Here is an 18,345-nt window from a genome sequence, read left to right as displayed (position 1 = left end):
GGGGGTTTGGACTGTTTGGTGGTCGCTAGGAGTCGGATGCGATGCGGACGGCGATAGGGTGGGGCTGCGGTGGGGGCTGTGCGATCGTAGGAGGAGGGGTCTTCGATGGAGAAGAAGCGAGGGGGGGCAGGCCATGTCTACCTTCCTTCACCTCTCTTTTTTTTCCTTTTATTTTTTTCTAGTTTTCATAAAATTATTTATATTTTATATTTTATTTTATAAAATATTTCATCTCTTATTAGTATGTTTAATTTTTATTTAATATCAACTTTAAAATAATTAATTTTTAAAAATTTTAATTAAGAATAAAAATAAAAATTTCAGTTGACTCCGATTTCTATCTTTGTGTGAATCAAGCAACAAGAATGGGAATCATCTATTTCGATTTTGATCGCAAACCAAATACTTTGAGAGATTGGACCATTCCGATTCCGATCCATTCCGATTTCAATTCCGATTGTGAATCAAACACCCTCTTGTAATTTTGCCTCATGCAATATCAAATTTTCTAGCATTGAGATATTTAACATCCCTTGTAGTGTACAACGAATACCCCAAAAACTCAAACGAGTTATATATAACTCGGTGCTATGTATCCTTGAACGACACCATTCAGATTTTCAACCGAGAAGCCAAACCTGGTTTTGTTGCATCAGCATCTGGCTGATGAAAGGATCCGAATGTCCCCCGAAGTAGGTGCTCGGGCAGCCGGTAATCAGATCGGATTGGACGTTGCCAAGTATGCCCTGTTCGAGCAACAGAAAAGCCTGCCCACCTCCAGCGAAAGTTAAGGTTGGGCTCCCCTGACTTTCACGGAAACAGAAAAGCCCAGCAGGAGCATGAATGAAAAGACCTTACAAACAAAAAGTAATCCAAACGCATAGATACCGATATTCCACCTCCGAGGCATTTTACTAATGTTCATATCATCGCTGGTCTGCTAAAAGGATGTCATTGGCTAATTTACAACATCTCCATGGCAGTTTGTTCTACAGAATATAGCCTTACATGGCACAAAAACAATTTAGGATCACAAATTTATACGCCAATTACTGGTGTAATTTTGTGGCCCGACGATATTGTTGAATCACCTTCCCACTGGACTCTGGCCTGTTCTTTGTAGAGGATTGCCTCTCCTGTTCCCTGGAAGACGAGCAATTTTTGTCTAGCGACCCAGGTTGGAGAGGTAACTCGGCCTGGCTGGAACTCTCTGGACCACCAGCAAAAGTTGATGAAGCCAAAACACTCGGATTCGAGTTCTGAACTGAACTGAGCTGGTGATCCGAAATGTTTTGGATCTCGAGACTTTTCTCTAACACTGGAATATCGCCTGTAAGAGTCTTGAATGCAAATTCAAGGCAAGGGTCCGGCCAAGAATTACCAAATGGTGATGTCAGTGGGGATTCCAGCTTATCGTCAGTCGGTTTGCCTGCCTCAGCCTGCTCTCTTGAGGCAGCTTTTCCACTCTGCTCCTCGGTTTCCTGCTTTTCCAGCACCACGACGTCTTCTGTTTGATCAGATCTGCACCTAGACATCGCCCAGCGAAACCGGTAACCAATTCTCAGGTCATCTGCAGGAGGACCAGCTTTAAGCCCAGCCAACCGTTTTGATGCCCGGCGAGGCTGCGTGGCTGCTTTCTTAGTTTTGGCTTTGCTGCTCCCACCATTTATGGCCTCTCCATCAGGCTTTGGTTGCTTTTCCTCTGCGGGTGACGACTTCACATCTTCTGGTGGTAGCAGCTTCTGCTCTGGTCCTTCGATCTTATTGTTTCCCAACAACTCACCTTCTGGAAGTTTCCCATTTTCCTGCTCCAAACTCTCTGCAGTTTCCCATTGAGTTGGGTATTCTATCAGCAGTTGCTCTGGTGCCATATCTGCTGGCTCATTTGGCTCCTTGTCAGACATTTCTGATGACTTCTCAACTGCAAGCACTGGCTGTATCTCATCACCCAGGTCAAGCAGCTTCCGCTCCAATGAATCCAAACTCCTGTTTGCAGGCTCTGATGATTTCTCAATAAATTTTTCTTGCCTTCTTGGTCTACCCTTTTTGGCCTTCTTTTTGAAGCGCTGGATAGAATTCGATTTTTTGAATGCTCGCAACAGAACCTCATTTCCTTCCTTGTTTTCCATGCCCGTTAAGTGTTTACCAGGTTCTGACAAATTATCAATTACAGGCCCAAACATCCTTTCACTCTTCGTTGCCTTTTCTTCTGCATGACTGATGTTTGGAACAGAGCACACAGACAAAGAACCATGAATACCTGCAATACAAGAACCCTGTATTATGGGGGGAACTGAGTAGCAAACATCAAAACTTGAAGGGCCACCACCATTCTTCAGTACAAATACACACACATACATACATATGTATGTATACACACAGATGACTACGTATACATATGTGTGCATGTGTATGAACTTCATGGGCAACCATATTTCTTCCAAAAAAAAGAAAGTTTTTGGTAACAAAATAAATCTCTACCAAATGTTCCATAATGATGAAGTGCAGTAATTTACATTGCAAAGAAGCGTGATCCAAAGATGACAAGTTTGGTTTTTCATCCGGCTCATCAGTGCGGATCACCACCTCTCCATTTGAATTTTGTGTCTGTTCTGAAAAAAGGCATCGCCTCACAGCTATTCCAGGTGACTTCAGTTTTTTGGCCTGACTTGGGAGCTGTGGTGGGAAATAGGCATCCATGAGAAAAACAGGAAAGAAAATCTAAAAATATATGTAGATCATATTTAAGTTGGAGGTATAGGAAAAACGTCAAATTATTTAATGAAAATGAACTCATTCTGGCATCTCTACCAGTAACAGGCACAAAATTGAATGAATCTGTGTCATATAAATGTTTGTAAGATTTCATAGAACAGAGCTAAAGACAATAAAGATGAATTACATAGAAATTGAATGTGAAAAATAAGTTTAAAAGTGCAATGGAAATAGACTTCTTGGAATCAATTAAGTCACAGTCTTAGCAAAATATCTTTGTATTAAGACCAAAAAAACTTCAGATATAATTATAGACTAAAAGACACTTGACCAATTTCAGACTTAACATAGAACAGAGCTGGACAAACCAAAGAAGGATCTATTAATGCATCAAATGAAAGCTGAAAATTATTCCAGAAACGTCATATTTTTTTTAATATTCTTGTTATCCTCGAAACTAAGTCATGTTAAGAAGCTTGGCAAGTAAGAGTCGGATACTTTTTATCAATTCCACTAATACCTTTTAAGCTAAAACGCCATCTAATATTTCCATCAAAAAGTATTTCATTTAAGTAGTTAGGCTTCAGACAACGAACTACGAGTGGAACTGCAAGATACCACTAATTACTTATCAACAAATACTCTTAGAAGAACGGTGACAACAAACACTAGCAAAATAGGGCAAACTTCCATCTTCATTTCTGAGGATTGCTGATTCAAGATATATTTCACATCATCATGTAACTTCTATATAACACATTGCAATGTAAACATCTTTTTAGATGAATACATCCCAAATGCAAGATATACCTGTAATAGTTATAGGCTCTCGGACCAACTTATACTCAATTCAGGAAAAGTTATGCACCATGTTGGAACTTAAATACAGGAGGCTGAAAATATTTCATTATTGTGATATCTAGTAAGATTCATGAATCATGAGCATCTTGAATCTAATATTATCCTTTGCAATTGTCATCTGCTTGCGTTTCTGAACAGGCATGCTTCTCCCTTTCCACTCCATAACTGATATTGATGAGATTAATAGGAAACAAGCAATACATTGTCTAAGATGCAGATATTCTTTAATATAGCAAGCTAAACAAAAATAGGAAAATTCAAGGGAAACAAACTACATGAAAAAACCAGCATAGGTAGAAAGAAACCACAAGAAATCAACAGCTCTGTAGACTTACAGGATCTTCCTCTCTCAAGGAATATTTGTCATACAGGCTTTTTTTCCTCGGTCTAAATGCATGTCTACTAATTTCTCCAGTCTCAGTATAACGCTGAACATCCTTTAGTGTTCGAAATACATATCCAGATACCGGATCGGCATAATACTGTAGCAATCAGGTCATTTATTATCAATATAAAGACTTTATTTAACATAAGCAACAAGTGTAAAACATAAAGAAGGAAAATGATGAAAATAAGATGTACTCTAGGGAAGCAAGCAGACTAATTAATTAATTGACTGCATTGCACCCAGTGAGGTATAAGAGGTGTTAAATAAAAACCAAAGGAATCTTGAAAAGAAAACACTCTTAACGGTGCCACAAGTAGCTAACAACAGCAGATGTGCAAGAAGAATATGACAGCAAGAGTTTTTATGAAAAGTCTAGGAGAATATACTCCTAATATTAACCATCACAAAGTTAATTCAAGCATGGCATAGAACAATAGTACTAAAAAGTTGAACTGCTAAAACCTCAAAGAACATGAAATTGGTGCGGTCAACACATACAGATGTTGAACAGCAAGAATCTAACGTCACTGCTAGCCTGAAGTCTGCTTGCCACAGTATCTTACTTTGCCTAAAGGCTATAGCTTGATATTATCTTACTTGCTACGTTTTCCAGGAGACATTGGAGTTATTGCACTTATTCACAGCCCTGCTTAGTATACTTTTATCGGGGAAGTTTAAATATGAATATCTGACATAAGGACCAAGGAGACGGACACTGTGGGACAGGGCCGTCCTGGTTCTTCCATGGAACAGAACACCCAAGTCCCAACACTCAGCATGGTGGATGTCCTGCCTCGTTCCAATCCATTTCTCAACTCATCCCATCTCAACATTCGGGTGGTGCACCATCCCAGTAACTGATATTTAAAACTTTGAAGGAAAACATTCTATTATAGATAACCTTGACCTAAAAACCATAAGTTCATTTACACAGAAAATTGGCTTCTATCTTCCCTCTGGTTGGTAATCTGGATTCTGGAGTAGCAAGCTCCAGAATATGAAATGAATCCAGAGATAGATGAATAAACTCATCATTGAACATTAGGAGGCATGGGAAAATCTTGCCTATACATGGGAGATGCAAGATCAAAAATGCCATCAAGTGCATGATAATGTCCCAATGGTTCAAGAGATAACAACCTAGGTTTTCTTCTTCTTCACCTCCTACTTCAAAAAGGTGGCAAGAAGATAATAACACTGGTTATGAAAGGCTCAGAAATAGGTTATGTAAGGCTCATGGATAACAAAATTAAAAGGGTAGAACACATTTCCAATGTCTAATTCATCTATGTTGCAAGGTTAAACCCGTCTGAGGTTGTTAGCATATCTGATGTAGTTAGATTTTTTTTTCCCCCTATTCCTCATTTTGTGTGTTCTTTTCCTTTTTATGTAAGGCAGAGAGTTTAGATATCAAGTTATCCCTAATAGAAATTTTCCATAATACAGTACTATTATATGAACTTTTGTAGTACCAGAAGCATCTGACAGGTAATAGTGTTGTTAATTGTAAACATAAGTATATCCCTCCTTTTCATTTATATCAAGAACTCCTTTTATTTTATTTGTGCTGGCAATGTGTATGATAATTGCATGATGTAAATTTATGACTAATCACTTGTAAATGTGCAGTGAACATATTCAAGCATAATCAACATAGATATTCAGGATGTTTGATAATTGAAATTGGAAGATGTCCAAGCACTAGTATAAAGTTATCAAAAGTAGTTTATGTCTCAACAAATGATAAAGTAGCTTCTCTTAGTATGCTAATTTCAAATCATTTTTACAGACATGCTAATCCTTTCATGCCAATGTGTGCTACTTGATCGGCAAGAGAAAGGTAGGTGACACTGAAATACTTGATGATGACAATTATGTGGATACTGAACGATTGCACATAGCCACTAAAATTTTTCTACTATATTAGTAAGTAGAAGAGCCATATGTAGCAACATGCAATACCCATTGGACCTCATGTCCAAAGTATATGCCTAAAACAGATGTTCTCGCAAATCATTCAATACTCATTAGAAATCATGTCCAAAGTATACGTGTAAAAAGGATGTTGTTGCTAAAGGTGATTACCATAAAAATGACTTGCACAACGTTCATAAAATGTCATGTTGCAAGTTGAGACTTACCTAAGAATATATATATATATATATATATATATATATATATATATATATATATATATATATATATATATATATATATATATGAAAGTTCCCTGGTAGCTGAATGGCTAAAATATGCAACAAAGCACAGTACATGTCCTCAAACACAGAATTAGTATTAATAGAACAAGTTAGTATTTATAATTTTATAGCATACATACAGTGAAGATGCTTGATTTTACTGAACAGCTGGAATAATGTATTAGAAAATAAAGCTAGAGTTGCACTGGTACCGGGTCTTTTCTGATTCCGCTTCTGTTTTTTTTTATTCTAGTTTCTTTGTACCATCCATCAGGCAACCCATCTGGATAAAACTCAATCTGAGCTATAACCTAGTCAGAATATGAAAATTCAGAAATTATTCATGCTGAGAGTGTAAAAGTAGAGAGTGGATGGAGCATAAATAAAGGGTGCAACAAACAAGAAATTTTGTGGCAGATTACAAACGTGCTCGGGAGATTCTGATTCACAATGTCTTTTCTGATCAGATGTGGGACTGTAAATCTTCCCAGACTTAACAAACTGAAGCACATCTCCCTTGGAATAGAATCTGGATCTGGTAGAAGGATCAAAGTAGGACTACAAAAGATATAAATGCACATAAGTAATCGGAGCATATTTTTTTTATGGAAATATAGAAAATGAAGTTTCCTTGCATTTTATCAAACATTTATTTGTACCAAATTGGTTATTGCCTCAATCATGTATTTTCCATCTTTTCTCTATTTGTAATGCATGTCCAATACAAATTACTAAAATTTCCATGAATGATATAAAGTAGCTGATATGGTCTATGTTGATAAGATATCAAGCAAGCATGTGGAAAATGCAATTTGTGTTATTGAAGCTTTCAGCCCGTGAGACTAATGTCCATATTGTTGGAGAACAGCAATTCTGGAATAAGAAGTCCATATTTATTATTAACTTATTTGTATCCAGAAACAGCACATGAGAGCCAAAATGTTTCAAAAGCTTGCAGCAGATATGTTTATGTAGAAAGGGAAAAAAAATGTACATATAATTCAGAAGAGGTCAAAAATTTAATTCTTTGTTTAATCAGCTAAAATACTGTTTTTAGAAATGGAAGATCAACCACAACTTCACTTGATTATAAATAAACTAAAAGTAAAACAGGTGCAGGTCACTGATCCAATTTTTGTTGGTTCATACAATAAAGATTATTTTTATCTGCTAAAACCAAATCCACAATTTGAAAAAGTTCAACTTCAAATATTCATATTTTAAATCATAGTGGTAGTGTATCAACATGAACAACCAACTTGTGACCCAACGAGAGTGAAAGAACATTCTCAAACCTATGATAACAAATGCATTCTTGGATCGGCTGCAATGGTCAGTCTTTTTGTTAAAGAGTAGTTTTCTGTGATTTATTAAACAACCTCGTATACTACAATATAACAGAACCATGGCCAACTAATTCTTAACATCATTCAGCAGCTTCAGCCTCTTCATCATCTCTCAATTTCCTGGTTGGGACATGGGAGGCCTTTAATCTTTTGGAATATATGGTTTATATTTCCAGAAGCTATAAGAAATAATTAGAAAAAGAAGAAAAAAGGTGGCTCATGCTGTTGTCATCCGTTCTAACATAAGCACCCTTTTTCTTCCCTAAAATATTGCCCAGAAAGAGATGGAGGGGATAAATGAGTTAATATATCAAAATAGGGGATTACATGTGTCCACATGCTTGTGAATTTCAAATTAGAAAACCAAAGAAATGATGGTGGGAATTGATCCCTTTAAATTTGCCAGGCTGCATGTTATCATATTACAATATGAGCTGCATATGCACATGCAAGCACACAATAGCACACAATATATATATATATATATATATATATATATATATATATATATATATATATATATATATCATAAAATACCTATCACTAAAGATGATCAAACCACCTGGTGGGTAACTGGTACATGTATGCCATGCTTCTTCCTAAATTTACATGAAGAAATTTACTAACTTCGATGCTAATTGACATTACTCACTAAGCTGTTCAAGGAAACCTGCTCCACTTCTTTCATCACCGCAAGGACCAGAAAGCTTTTCTCACCAGAAAAGATATCAACTTTGATCTCTGATAAGTGCATAAATTTGTCCATAGAAACATTAATTTATGGATCAAATTATCTTTATTTTTTTAAAATTGATACTTCTTCGTATATTTTGCAGGAAATAAGTGCACCAATATGAAGAGCCCGATCTATAGGCTTAAAAAGATCAAACGAGATCAAAAACGGAGTTAAAATGAATTTAAATTTTAAGCCGAAAGCAAACCCGATCCAATTTACAAGCTAGTGGTCCACCATGGACTACTTGATCCATAAAAAAAAAAAAAGGATGAGCCACGTGAAAAGCAGTGAAAAGCAATGGCTCAGGGAGAGTGTTTGGTGGGCTTCACTGACGGAATGGTTGCCTGGGTCTTCAAACAATTGATTATGGTCCTTGATGCACGTGGACGTGGCTGGACGTGCTATGCAGGACTCCCTGGTGAAGTGAACAGCGTGCGAATGCTGATGCGGCCTGATGCACGATCGTAAAAGCAGAAAATAGATCTTATCGAGTTGAGAAGGATTTCAAATCAAAATCAATTGAGATTCCAACGTTTTGAACGAGAGACATCCTTCTATTTTAATCCCATATCGGCAAAACAGAAAATTCTCCCCATTTTAACACCTATAAATAAAGGCTAATATCTTTACTCTAGAGATATCTCTCTCCACTCCATAATTCTTGTACGGGATCTGTGTGACAAGCAGACATACCCACCTTTAAAACTTTTTAGCCACCTTGTTCCCACTTTCTTCTACCCTTCCAACACACGAGAAGGAGAGTCAGCCAGGGGAAGATTGATCCCAAGCCAAGAGAAGGAGAGAAGTCTGGTTCTGTAAGAGATTTTATTTTCTGTTCAAACTCCAAGCCTTGTTAATGGCTTAGGAGTTGAAAATTTTTGTATCAGAATTTTTATTCACAAATAAATTAGTTATTTTCTTTCTATTTAATTTTTGTAATTTTAATTTCTGCAATAGGATAGTTTAAATTTCTGCATCTTTTAATTCTGTAATTTTTAATTTCCGCAAGTTCAACTCCAACAAGTAGAATTAGTCTTTATTTTATTTTTGACTTCAAATCAACTATGTCTGGCTAAGTAATCCCTCTGGGGTTTGCGATGAAGCTAGATCATGAATAGAAATCTGCTCTATTCAATTTTTCTTTTCGAGCTTTTAAATTTTTAGAATTCTTCTCCCTTCATCTCTTTCGCCAAGAGATTTGATGAGCTATCGTTGGGTCAGAATTCCTTCATAGTCCATACTTGATTCGGTGTAAGAGGGGATGATTGATAGAAGGATCACAATTTTCTAAATCATTTCTTCTCTTTCCATGTGAAAACCTTGATGGGTTATAGTTGGGTCAGAATCCCTTCATAGCCTATACTTGGATAATACAAGAGAAGTGAAGAAAGGAAGGGTCTCTTAATTAGGATGAGAACAAAATGTTTGATGGATCATAGTTGAGTTAAATCTCTTCATGATCCATGCTTGTTCATATTTTACAACTTGATCAAGGGGACATTATAAGAGAAATCATAGGAAGGCTCTCTAATTCATTGGTCTAGTGGATTCAAGAGTCCTAGATCTTTTAGATAATTTACCTTTATAATTAATTAGTTTATTGCTTTGGTAGTTCATAATTCAACAAACAATCTCTTCCCTTTTTCTCTAAAGCTCGCCTGAGCAAGCATTTAAATACAATTCAAAATCCAATTCCTCATGGGATCGACTCGTACTCGTCGGACGTGCTACATTGCACACCATGCGCTTACGGTAAATTTAAGACATATCAATCTCCAACCCAACATCACCATTAGATGAGCAGCCATGCACTAATAGTTATCAAGAAAGGCCAAAAACTTCATGTCTTCTTTACATAGATATGGTGGAAAACTGAACACTAATTTGGCAACTGTAATTACATTGAAAGAACCTTTCCTATGCACTACAAAGTGACACTCTACTTAGTTTAAAGGTTTAGCTGTGGTAAGCAGTACATTCATGACCACAAGCAAATGCTAGAGAATCTTCAACCTTCCATCTATAGTCTTATTGTCATGCTGCTTACTTACAATTACCTCAATGTTGCCATTGCCCACAGTACTTGATTACAATCACCCCAACGCTATTTTTGACACCACTTATAGGAAACCATGCTAAATGGTTAATACACTTGTAGAGACCTCCACTTGTAGAGGAAATAATTTCCTTACATAATGGCAGCAAATCCTAGTCTATCCGACCAAAATCTTGGCCATCCAAACCAAACCTTAGCCCATTTGACCTGTACCCTTTTCCAGCCAACCCAGACCTTTGGTCCATCTGATCCAAACCCTAGCCCATCCGATCCAACCTGATCAAAGCTTCAATTCACCAGATCAACACTACCATATCCTAATATAGCCAAACTAACCCCTTTGATTACATTTGATTACACCCAATCAAGCATAAGCACACCCAATCATGCTCAATCAAACTATTTCCCAACCAATCCAACCCTTCCTTATGACTTTGTCATCTTCCTTAACCTAATTTATCCCGATTTGAAGGCCACATATGGCACATGACTCTAATTAGCCCCTAAATCCTACATTGCACACAAATTGAACCCTTCATGTATCAAATATAGATTTGGATTAGCCAAGATGTCATTGAATCCTTGATATCCTCAACAAATGACTCATACCCTCTTATGGGGGTGTACTATGATCAAACTACTCCTTCGACCCTCCATTGCCTCTCTCCTTGGGACCACTTGCCAAGTAGCATACCAAGAGGCCTCCACCTCATCATTTCTCGTAACTTGATACCTCCCTTACTCTTCTTTTTCCATGTACCCTCACAAAATTCTCATATATTCCCTCCCTTACATCTAGTCCCAGGTCCACTCAATGACAAACGTAAGATTTTCTCTCAGATTCAATCTTATTTATTTGGATACCAAATTCTTAATATGTATTAGCCTAATCTTGGTGTCCTATGTTTGGCACTCATATCCTTCCTAAAAGACTTAAGGAACCCTAAACCCCTAGATCTAATAATATTCACATCAATACCACCATTAACGTACATTGTTGGATCATTACCCCCCTCTTTTACAACATCCTGGCCATTCATCCATCCTCCACATCATCTATCTTTCTGAGAAGGAAAGGTTCCAATAAATTCCTCCATATAACTCTCCTTGTCACCTTTAGATTAAACTCTCTCCCCTAAGCCCAGCCCTCCCCTCTCTCCTTTAATCCTAGCCTTCCAAATAAATGCAACCAAACAAATACACCTTCCTTACATCTCCACCATCCACCTCTTCATTCACATCTTCATACCCTTTAGCCAATAAAACCTTACCACCTCCAATATATCATAACCCTTAGATCCTTTTAGATTGAATCATAGGCCCCAAACTAAACCCCATCCTCTCCACAAAATCTTAGCCCTCCAAAGAAACACACTCCAAACAAGCATGCCTTCCTTACTTCTCCAACATCCACATTTAAAATCCTATTTTCATACTGCTTAGTCAGTAGAGCCTTGCTGCTAGACCTAGTCAACAAGTGGACCGGACCGAGCTCAATCTAAGGTACCACATAATTTAGTCAAGCCCGCACCTAGCCTTCGAGCCTATTTTCCAAACCTACGCCCATAACTTATCGAGCTTCAAGCTTTTGGGTCACGCACATGCTTTCTGGACCTTCTTTTACTAAAGAATCTCACTCTTCCAAAAAAACGCACTCACTCACCCATGGAAGGCTTTCAAAAACCCTAGAATGATGTTGCTCTTATTCACCTCGATCCAATCTCCACAATCCCTTCTTAGAGCCCTGGATCTTCTCCATTGTCGTCAAACTCGCAATTGCTAGATTTGCAACTTTGATGGATCTTCTGCTGGGGGAGGAGCAACATTGACATGGGACCCAAGTCTACCAATAGGATTCAACATCTAGATCGAACCAAGGGTATTAATGCAGCTATGTTTGTGGCCAGTTGGTTTGATAGGATGTGGGGGAGGGGGCCATCGGATGGTGGTGAGTGGTTGATCAAGGGATGATGGGATGATGGAGAGTGGGAGTAGCAAGGTAGATGGATCTTGTGCCAGAGAAGGGCTAACTTTAGTCCGGCCTCCGAACAGCTATCGACGTCCTATATACAACCTTGCTAGACTGACCCTACCAACCCTCCCCTTGATCGAAGACATGGTGATGGAGCTCGACTTGACCCTCTACCTACCTCCACTACAAATTGGGCTCGAGCATGGTTCACCAAAGCATGGGTAGACCTTTTATATATTATATATTATATAAATTTTGACCGGACCGATGTAATCCAAGTCTAGCCCATTTAGTAGATGGGCTCAAATTTCAGGCTCAAACCGTTGGGCTTAATTTCTAGGCCTAAGCCCATTCGAAACTCTTCAAGCTTAAGCAGGCCGGGTAGGCCATTCGGGATTTGAATAGGACTACTTGCCACCTCAAATTGATCATAACCCTTAGATCCCCTGGGATTGAATCATCGCCCTCAAATCAATCCTTCCTCTCTCTACATATAGCCTAACCCTCTAAAAAAAAAAAAACCAATATAAGGAAACACACACTCCCATCATCTCAACTCTCTATTCATATCACCTTACTAATCTCCCCTCAAACCAATTTAGTTAATAGAATTGAGCCACTCAACCTCTCTTTCGTGTATAGGACAACCTTACCCCTTCTTAAATCCTAATCTAGGGATCCCTCACCTTTCACTATAAATATGCCTTGTCCTCTCCCAAAATCCAACAAGAAATGATAGATAAAATTCATAGATAAATGGAAGAAATTCATTAGAACTAAGCTATAATTTGGAAAATCTAGGACAACTCTACTCTCTCAAACCTCTCCAAACCCTAGCCATCTCCCTAACTAACTTTCTTCTCCTCTCCTATCAAAACACTAACCCTAACCCTCCACTAGCCACTTGATGAGGAAAAAAGAAGGAACTTCAAAGAAAAATCGAGCACTTATACCCCTATCTTCTCTTCCTTCCTTCTCTCCCTCTCTTCTTTTCAATTTCTTTTATTTTTGTCATGTATGCATAAACTCCAAGGATGGATTAGGAGATCTATTACTTTTTAGAGCCTCCTCATAGGAGGGGTGATGGGGGTACACTCATAAGCCTTTCTTCATCATTAAACTGTATCCGTACCCATGAGCTTTATCTCATTACATAGGTTCCTAGCACCTTAGCTAATTGGCAACCATAAATCAAACCCTAGGCCAAAGGAAGCCATGAACAACAGTCAAAACACATCTCTCAAAGTTCAAAACAGGTAAAAATCATTATTAAGTGCAAAAAAAATTCACAAGATGACTAATCATCCTTCTTCCACAGGTATCTCTCTTCCACTTATTCTCTTAACATCATTTGATTTTTGTTTTCTTACATATCCCACTTTCTCCTCTTAGCGACCCTAATATGTGTTTATTTATCCAAAAGCTCCTTCAATGTGAACTCACATAGACCTTCCTATCAAATATGCAGGATTTTAGATTTTACAAAACAAACTACATAAAACTGTGTTCTTTATACTGGATCCACCAGTCAAACCTATACTTAGCCCACGATGTGTCAGAGAAGCTCATATTAGCATCCACCAACATTGTTACACTTTCAGAAAATCAGTGATGAGCAGGAGAAATCGAGTGAAAATATGTAAGATAATGAAACGAAAGGTGAAAATGAAAGTCGTTCCTTGGTTAGAGGTCCAAATAAGAAGATTGAGATGAAACAGTAAGACAAAAGAACGACAGAACAGAAGCTCCACAAGGACAGACATATTGTCTGCCATATTTCACATAAATGCACTAAAAGCAATTAGAACTAAAAAGGATTTAGTCCAATATATACATGTCAGTGTGTGCCTGCATTTGTATATATGTATAAGATCATCATCTTTCTTGGCAAGCGATGCAGTAACATTCTCTGCATGGTAATGCTCACTGTATGGCTCCAATGAAATAAGCATGGAAAGTATAAAGTGACAATTCACGAGTGATAACTTAAGAAAAATATCTGGTGATAAAATAAAAAGATGGTAGGGCTGTTATGAATAACCAAGTATGCATTCAGTTGACAGTTTCCACAATACCTTGTATATTTGCCGTGCTTTTGAGCCACATCTTTGAGTTCTGATCTCCAAAAGCCATCCAGGAGGCAACCATTTGAATGAATTTTTCACTTGTTGCACAGGCTAATTATCAAATGAATTTAGTAAAGTATAATGGTAAAACCCAACAATATCCAATGGCATGTAAAGGCCTCTGAAGCTGTATTTAAGAAAATAAAAACTTACTCGTGGACTTTCATCTCCAGAACGTGCTGATAACTCAGATTCATGACCATCAACCTTTACAACATTGAGATAGCGCATAACTGCCTCTTTTGAGCAGAAAGTGTAACTAGATAATGGCGATGTGTAGTACTGTGCAATTCAAATATGAATAAAATAGTCTTAGTTATGCCATGCCACAACCTCTAGCTTCTCCATTTTCTTAATACTTTTAAGCATGAATAGGTTATCTAGATCAATTAGTGATATAGACTTAAAAAGTAATATTGATGTTAGCAACCACAGTTTTTCCAAAAAGAAAATTGCAACTAATAAAAAAAACAAAAGAACTATAGTTTTTTGTTTTCTTTAAAAACAAAAAAAAGCTAGAAGGAAATTTATTCTCATCAAATCTCTAGAGAATCATTAAAATTAATGAAGTGATGGGTTAAAGGAAAGTACCATCTACCAAGGTTTCCATCGCAGCTGATATATCAGTTTTTATCGCAATTCTGTCCCCTGTCCTCCCGCCCCTCCCAACCCACAATGATACGACATATGTAAAAGTCTCGGCCTTATAATCTCAGCCAATGTAAACTGATGAAATCCAACATATTGGCCAATACAATACTATACATATCAACCAATATTTTTCAATCATTTTTTTTTACAACATTAAATAGATTTTCTGAAATAGCAAGTTTCAAAATTGACACTTAAGTATGGTTGGCAATCTTGGATTTACCATGTCTGCAGAGATTTTGAATATCTCGGCCTCAGCTGAAGTCTCAAAAAGAGTCTTGATTTCCTTCACTAACAAGATAAACTGAAATCTTGCTTCATCTCAATCGCAGTCACTCACCGAGACAATTGATATGTTGGGATTTAAAAACCTTGCTTCATACTGCATTTACTACTTTGCTTGTTAAAGGCCTTTTTTCCATTAAAGCTTACCGACACCAACATTTATAACTATCACATGATGTTGTGGAAGCTTTTTTAAAACATAGCATATCGAATATGTACACACACACATATATACATACATATACGTACGTACGTATGTATGTATATGCTGTGCCTCTATGCCTAGGTTTTCTGGAGGCTTCCATGTCTGATACTTAGGGTGTACTTGGACTCTTGGGACCCATGCCAAGTCTGCAGGTAACACTGCGATGAATTGCATAAGATTATATTTGATCATTTATTTCACAAACACATGTATAATGATAATCTTGGGGATACAATATGCTCTGTAAAATATTACTTCAAATAAATTTACAAGTGAAGAAATACTTCAAAATATCAAATTCACAAATAAATCTACCAGTTCTAGATGAGTCATTGTTTAATGATCATTTCAATATCAAGTTGTAGGTAAGTAAACAAATTCCAGGATGATGTCCAAAAGTTCCTTTTTCTTCTGAATTTTCTATGTTAATCATCATCTCAAATCCTTCAAGATACTTCAAATGCTTGGACATTTACATGAGTATAGGATAAAGGATAAACTGATTCTGGAAAGGTATCAAACTAGTAACTTGAAAGTTCCCAAGAACCCTAATTCTTAAGGACTTTCCTACAATGCTGCAGACCTGTAACTCACAACGTCTCCATTTCTAAAACAGTATCAACTTTTGTCCAGCTATCTCATTGTTTCAAAATCTGCTGCTACTGAGGATTTTCACCAAAATCAGGCGCCAAAATCTTCCAAAACTCGGATGCAACGCTCTTGTTCCCTTTTTTACCAAATCGAGCTACCGATCAAACTGGCATGTGAATCCAATCAACCTGTCGAAATCACTTACCGCCTCTATAGAACGGCGCATTTCCCTCAAATGGGAGCCCAAATTGGAATTGCCTAACTTTTGACGGATTATGTTCAAGAAAGGAAAGAAACGATCGAGGAAAAAAAAAACACCAAGATCGTCCATTTTTACCATTCAGAAACAAAGAAACCCAACTTATTCGAGATTAGCCTGTATATGGGGGAAAAGAAACGATTGAGAGCGAGATTATCCTGTATATGTTACCGTTCTTCCCTCTCCTCACCTCCATGGTTCACCCATCCGGCAGCCATTTCGGTGGCTCCTCGATCGACATTCCGGAAACGGCATCCTCCCCCGCCTTCTCCAGCGTCAACAGCTCCTCTTCCCTTCCTCCCTTCGCCAGCCACCTCCCCCACAACCCCTCCCCCCACTCTTTCCCTCAACGGGAACCCAAATTGCCTAACTCTTGACAGTATGTTCAAAAAACGAACGAAACGATCCAAGAAAAAAAAAATTTCTCCAAGATCGTCCGTTTTTACGATCTCAGAAACAAAGAAACCCAGCTATTTCAAGAAAAGATCGAAATCTAAAGGGAAAGATAAGGCAAAGGAGGGAAGAAAAGATTGACAGAGAGATTACCCTGTATATGTTACCGGTCTTCCCTCTTCTGACCTCCATGGTCCACCCATCCGGCAGCCATTCCGGCGGCTCCTCGATCGACATTTCAGGAACGGCAACTTCCCCACCTTCTCCAGCGCCGACAGCTCCTCTTCCCTTCCTTCCTTCGCCGGCCACCTCCACTTCCCCCACTCACTCTCCTCTTGCAGCCAGATGCAGCATTATACAAGTGAGTGAAGTCCGAAATCCACGTGTAGGAAAGGATCGGGTTCCATCGGAGGGCCAGCGGAGATCGGATGGCTAGAAACTTTTGCTGCCTGTATTATTTTTAATTTTTTTTTTATTCCGTTGGTCGGGTTTCTCGTGCGAAAGCGTAGGACTGGGCAGTGGAGAGAACTTAACTCGTGGAGGTCCGCATGACGGTTGTACCCTTTTTATTGCCTTATAATGACTGTACTCGTTAGCGGCGCGGCGGGACGGGACGGGCCTTCGACTCCTGACCTACATGGTCGAGGAAATCTAGGTACGTATTCCGTTATCATGTACGGACAACCCGCATGCGGACGCCCATTCTCTGCCGTCCGTTTTCAAACTCCCGATTGTTCACCCAAAACATTTGATTTGATTTTAAAATAATATTCTTATTTTTTGTGTAGGGAAAAGTAATAAAATATAGCATGAGAAGCTTTAATGATTACGTGTATGGAATTTTAGTGTTATCACAATTTGAAGCTATATTTGTTGCGTGCTCGTGAGGGGTAATTCTTTATATAATTTATACGGTATAAAAAAAATATATTATTTTATGATCACATAATTATTATTTTTTAATATATATTTAATATCTACAGTTCTATTTTTTCATATGAAATTTTGAATGATGAAAATATTCTTTTTTTCTGAAAAAATTATGATATCCCATAATTTTTATTCATAATTTGATCACAGGATGTCATAAAAAAAGAAGATATTTTCGTCATTAAAAATTTTATAAATTTTCAATAATAAAAATATAATTATGACTTTCTATATGCAAGAAGTAATAATTTGATCGTAGGATGTCATAATATGGTCATGAAATATCATAAAAATTTCAAAATATGAGAGATATTTTTGTTATTCAAAATTTTAAATAAAAAAGTAAAACTGCGAGCATTAAACGTGCATTGAAAAGTGATGGCTACGTGCTCCAATATGATTGGGTGGTGTGCTCCATATCAATTTTATTGCACAAAGATTTTCTCATGAAGATTTTGGGGAGATAGATCGCTTACTTCCGACCAGCCTATTGAGTTGGCCCAAGGTCAGGCCAACTTTAAGTCAGGCTGGGTGTCCAAGCACTGACACGCTGTTTAATTAGCCCAATTGGTGTAGCTTGTGTGCTGAGATGTGGCCCATTTACTGGCCCAAATCAATCCCCACTACACCTTC

At 37.7% G+C, this 18,345-nt stretch overlaps 1 protein-coding gene across 1 annotated transcript; it reads right to left on the bottom strand.

Annotated features, from left to right (window-relative positions):
• Window positions 1–868: 868 nt before the first annotated feature.
• Window positions 869–17,131, bottom strand: LOC105054908 (uncharacterized). Its single transcript, XM_010936544.4, has 8 exons — window positions 16,936–17,131; window positions 14,552–14,680; window positions 14,348–14,449; window positions 6,589–6,720; window positions 6,375–6,473; window positions 3,912–4,058; window positions 2,517–2,676; window positions 869–2,260 (listed from the first exon to the last, which is right to left on the bottom strand). Exons 1-8 carry the CDS (start codon window positions 17,017–17,019, stop codon window positions 1,050–1,052), a joined length of 2,064 nt encoding a protein of 687 aa, XP_010934846.1. The 5' UTR covers window positions 17,020–17,131; the 3' UTR covers window positions 869–1,049.
• Window positions 17,132–18,345: the final 1,214 nt, after the last annotated feature.

The sequence above is a fragment of the Elaeis guineensis genome, chromosome 12, assembly GCF_000442705.2.
Source record: "Elaeis guineensis isolate ETL-2024a chromosome 12, EG11, whole genome shotgun sequence".
Taxonomy (NCBI): Eukaryota; Viridiplantae; Streptophyta; class Magnoliopsida; order Arecales; family Arecaceae; genus Elaeis; species Elaeis guineensis.
This window is presented reverse-complemented; position numbering and strand designations above follow the sequence as displayed.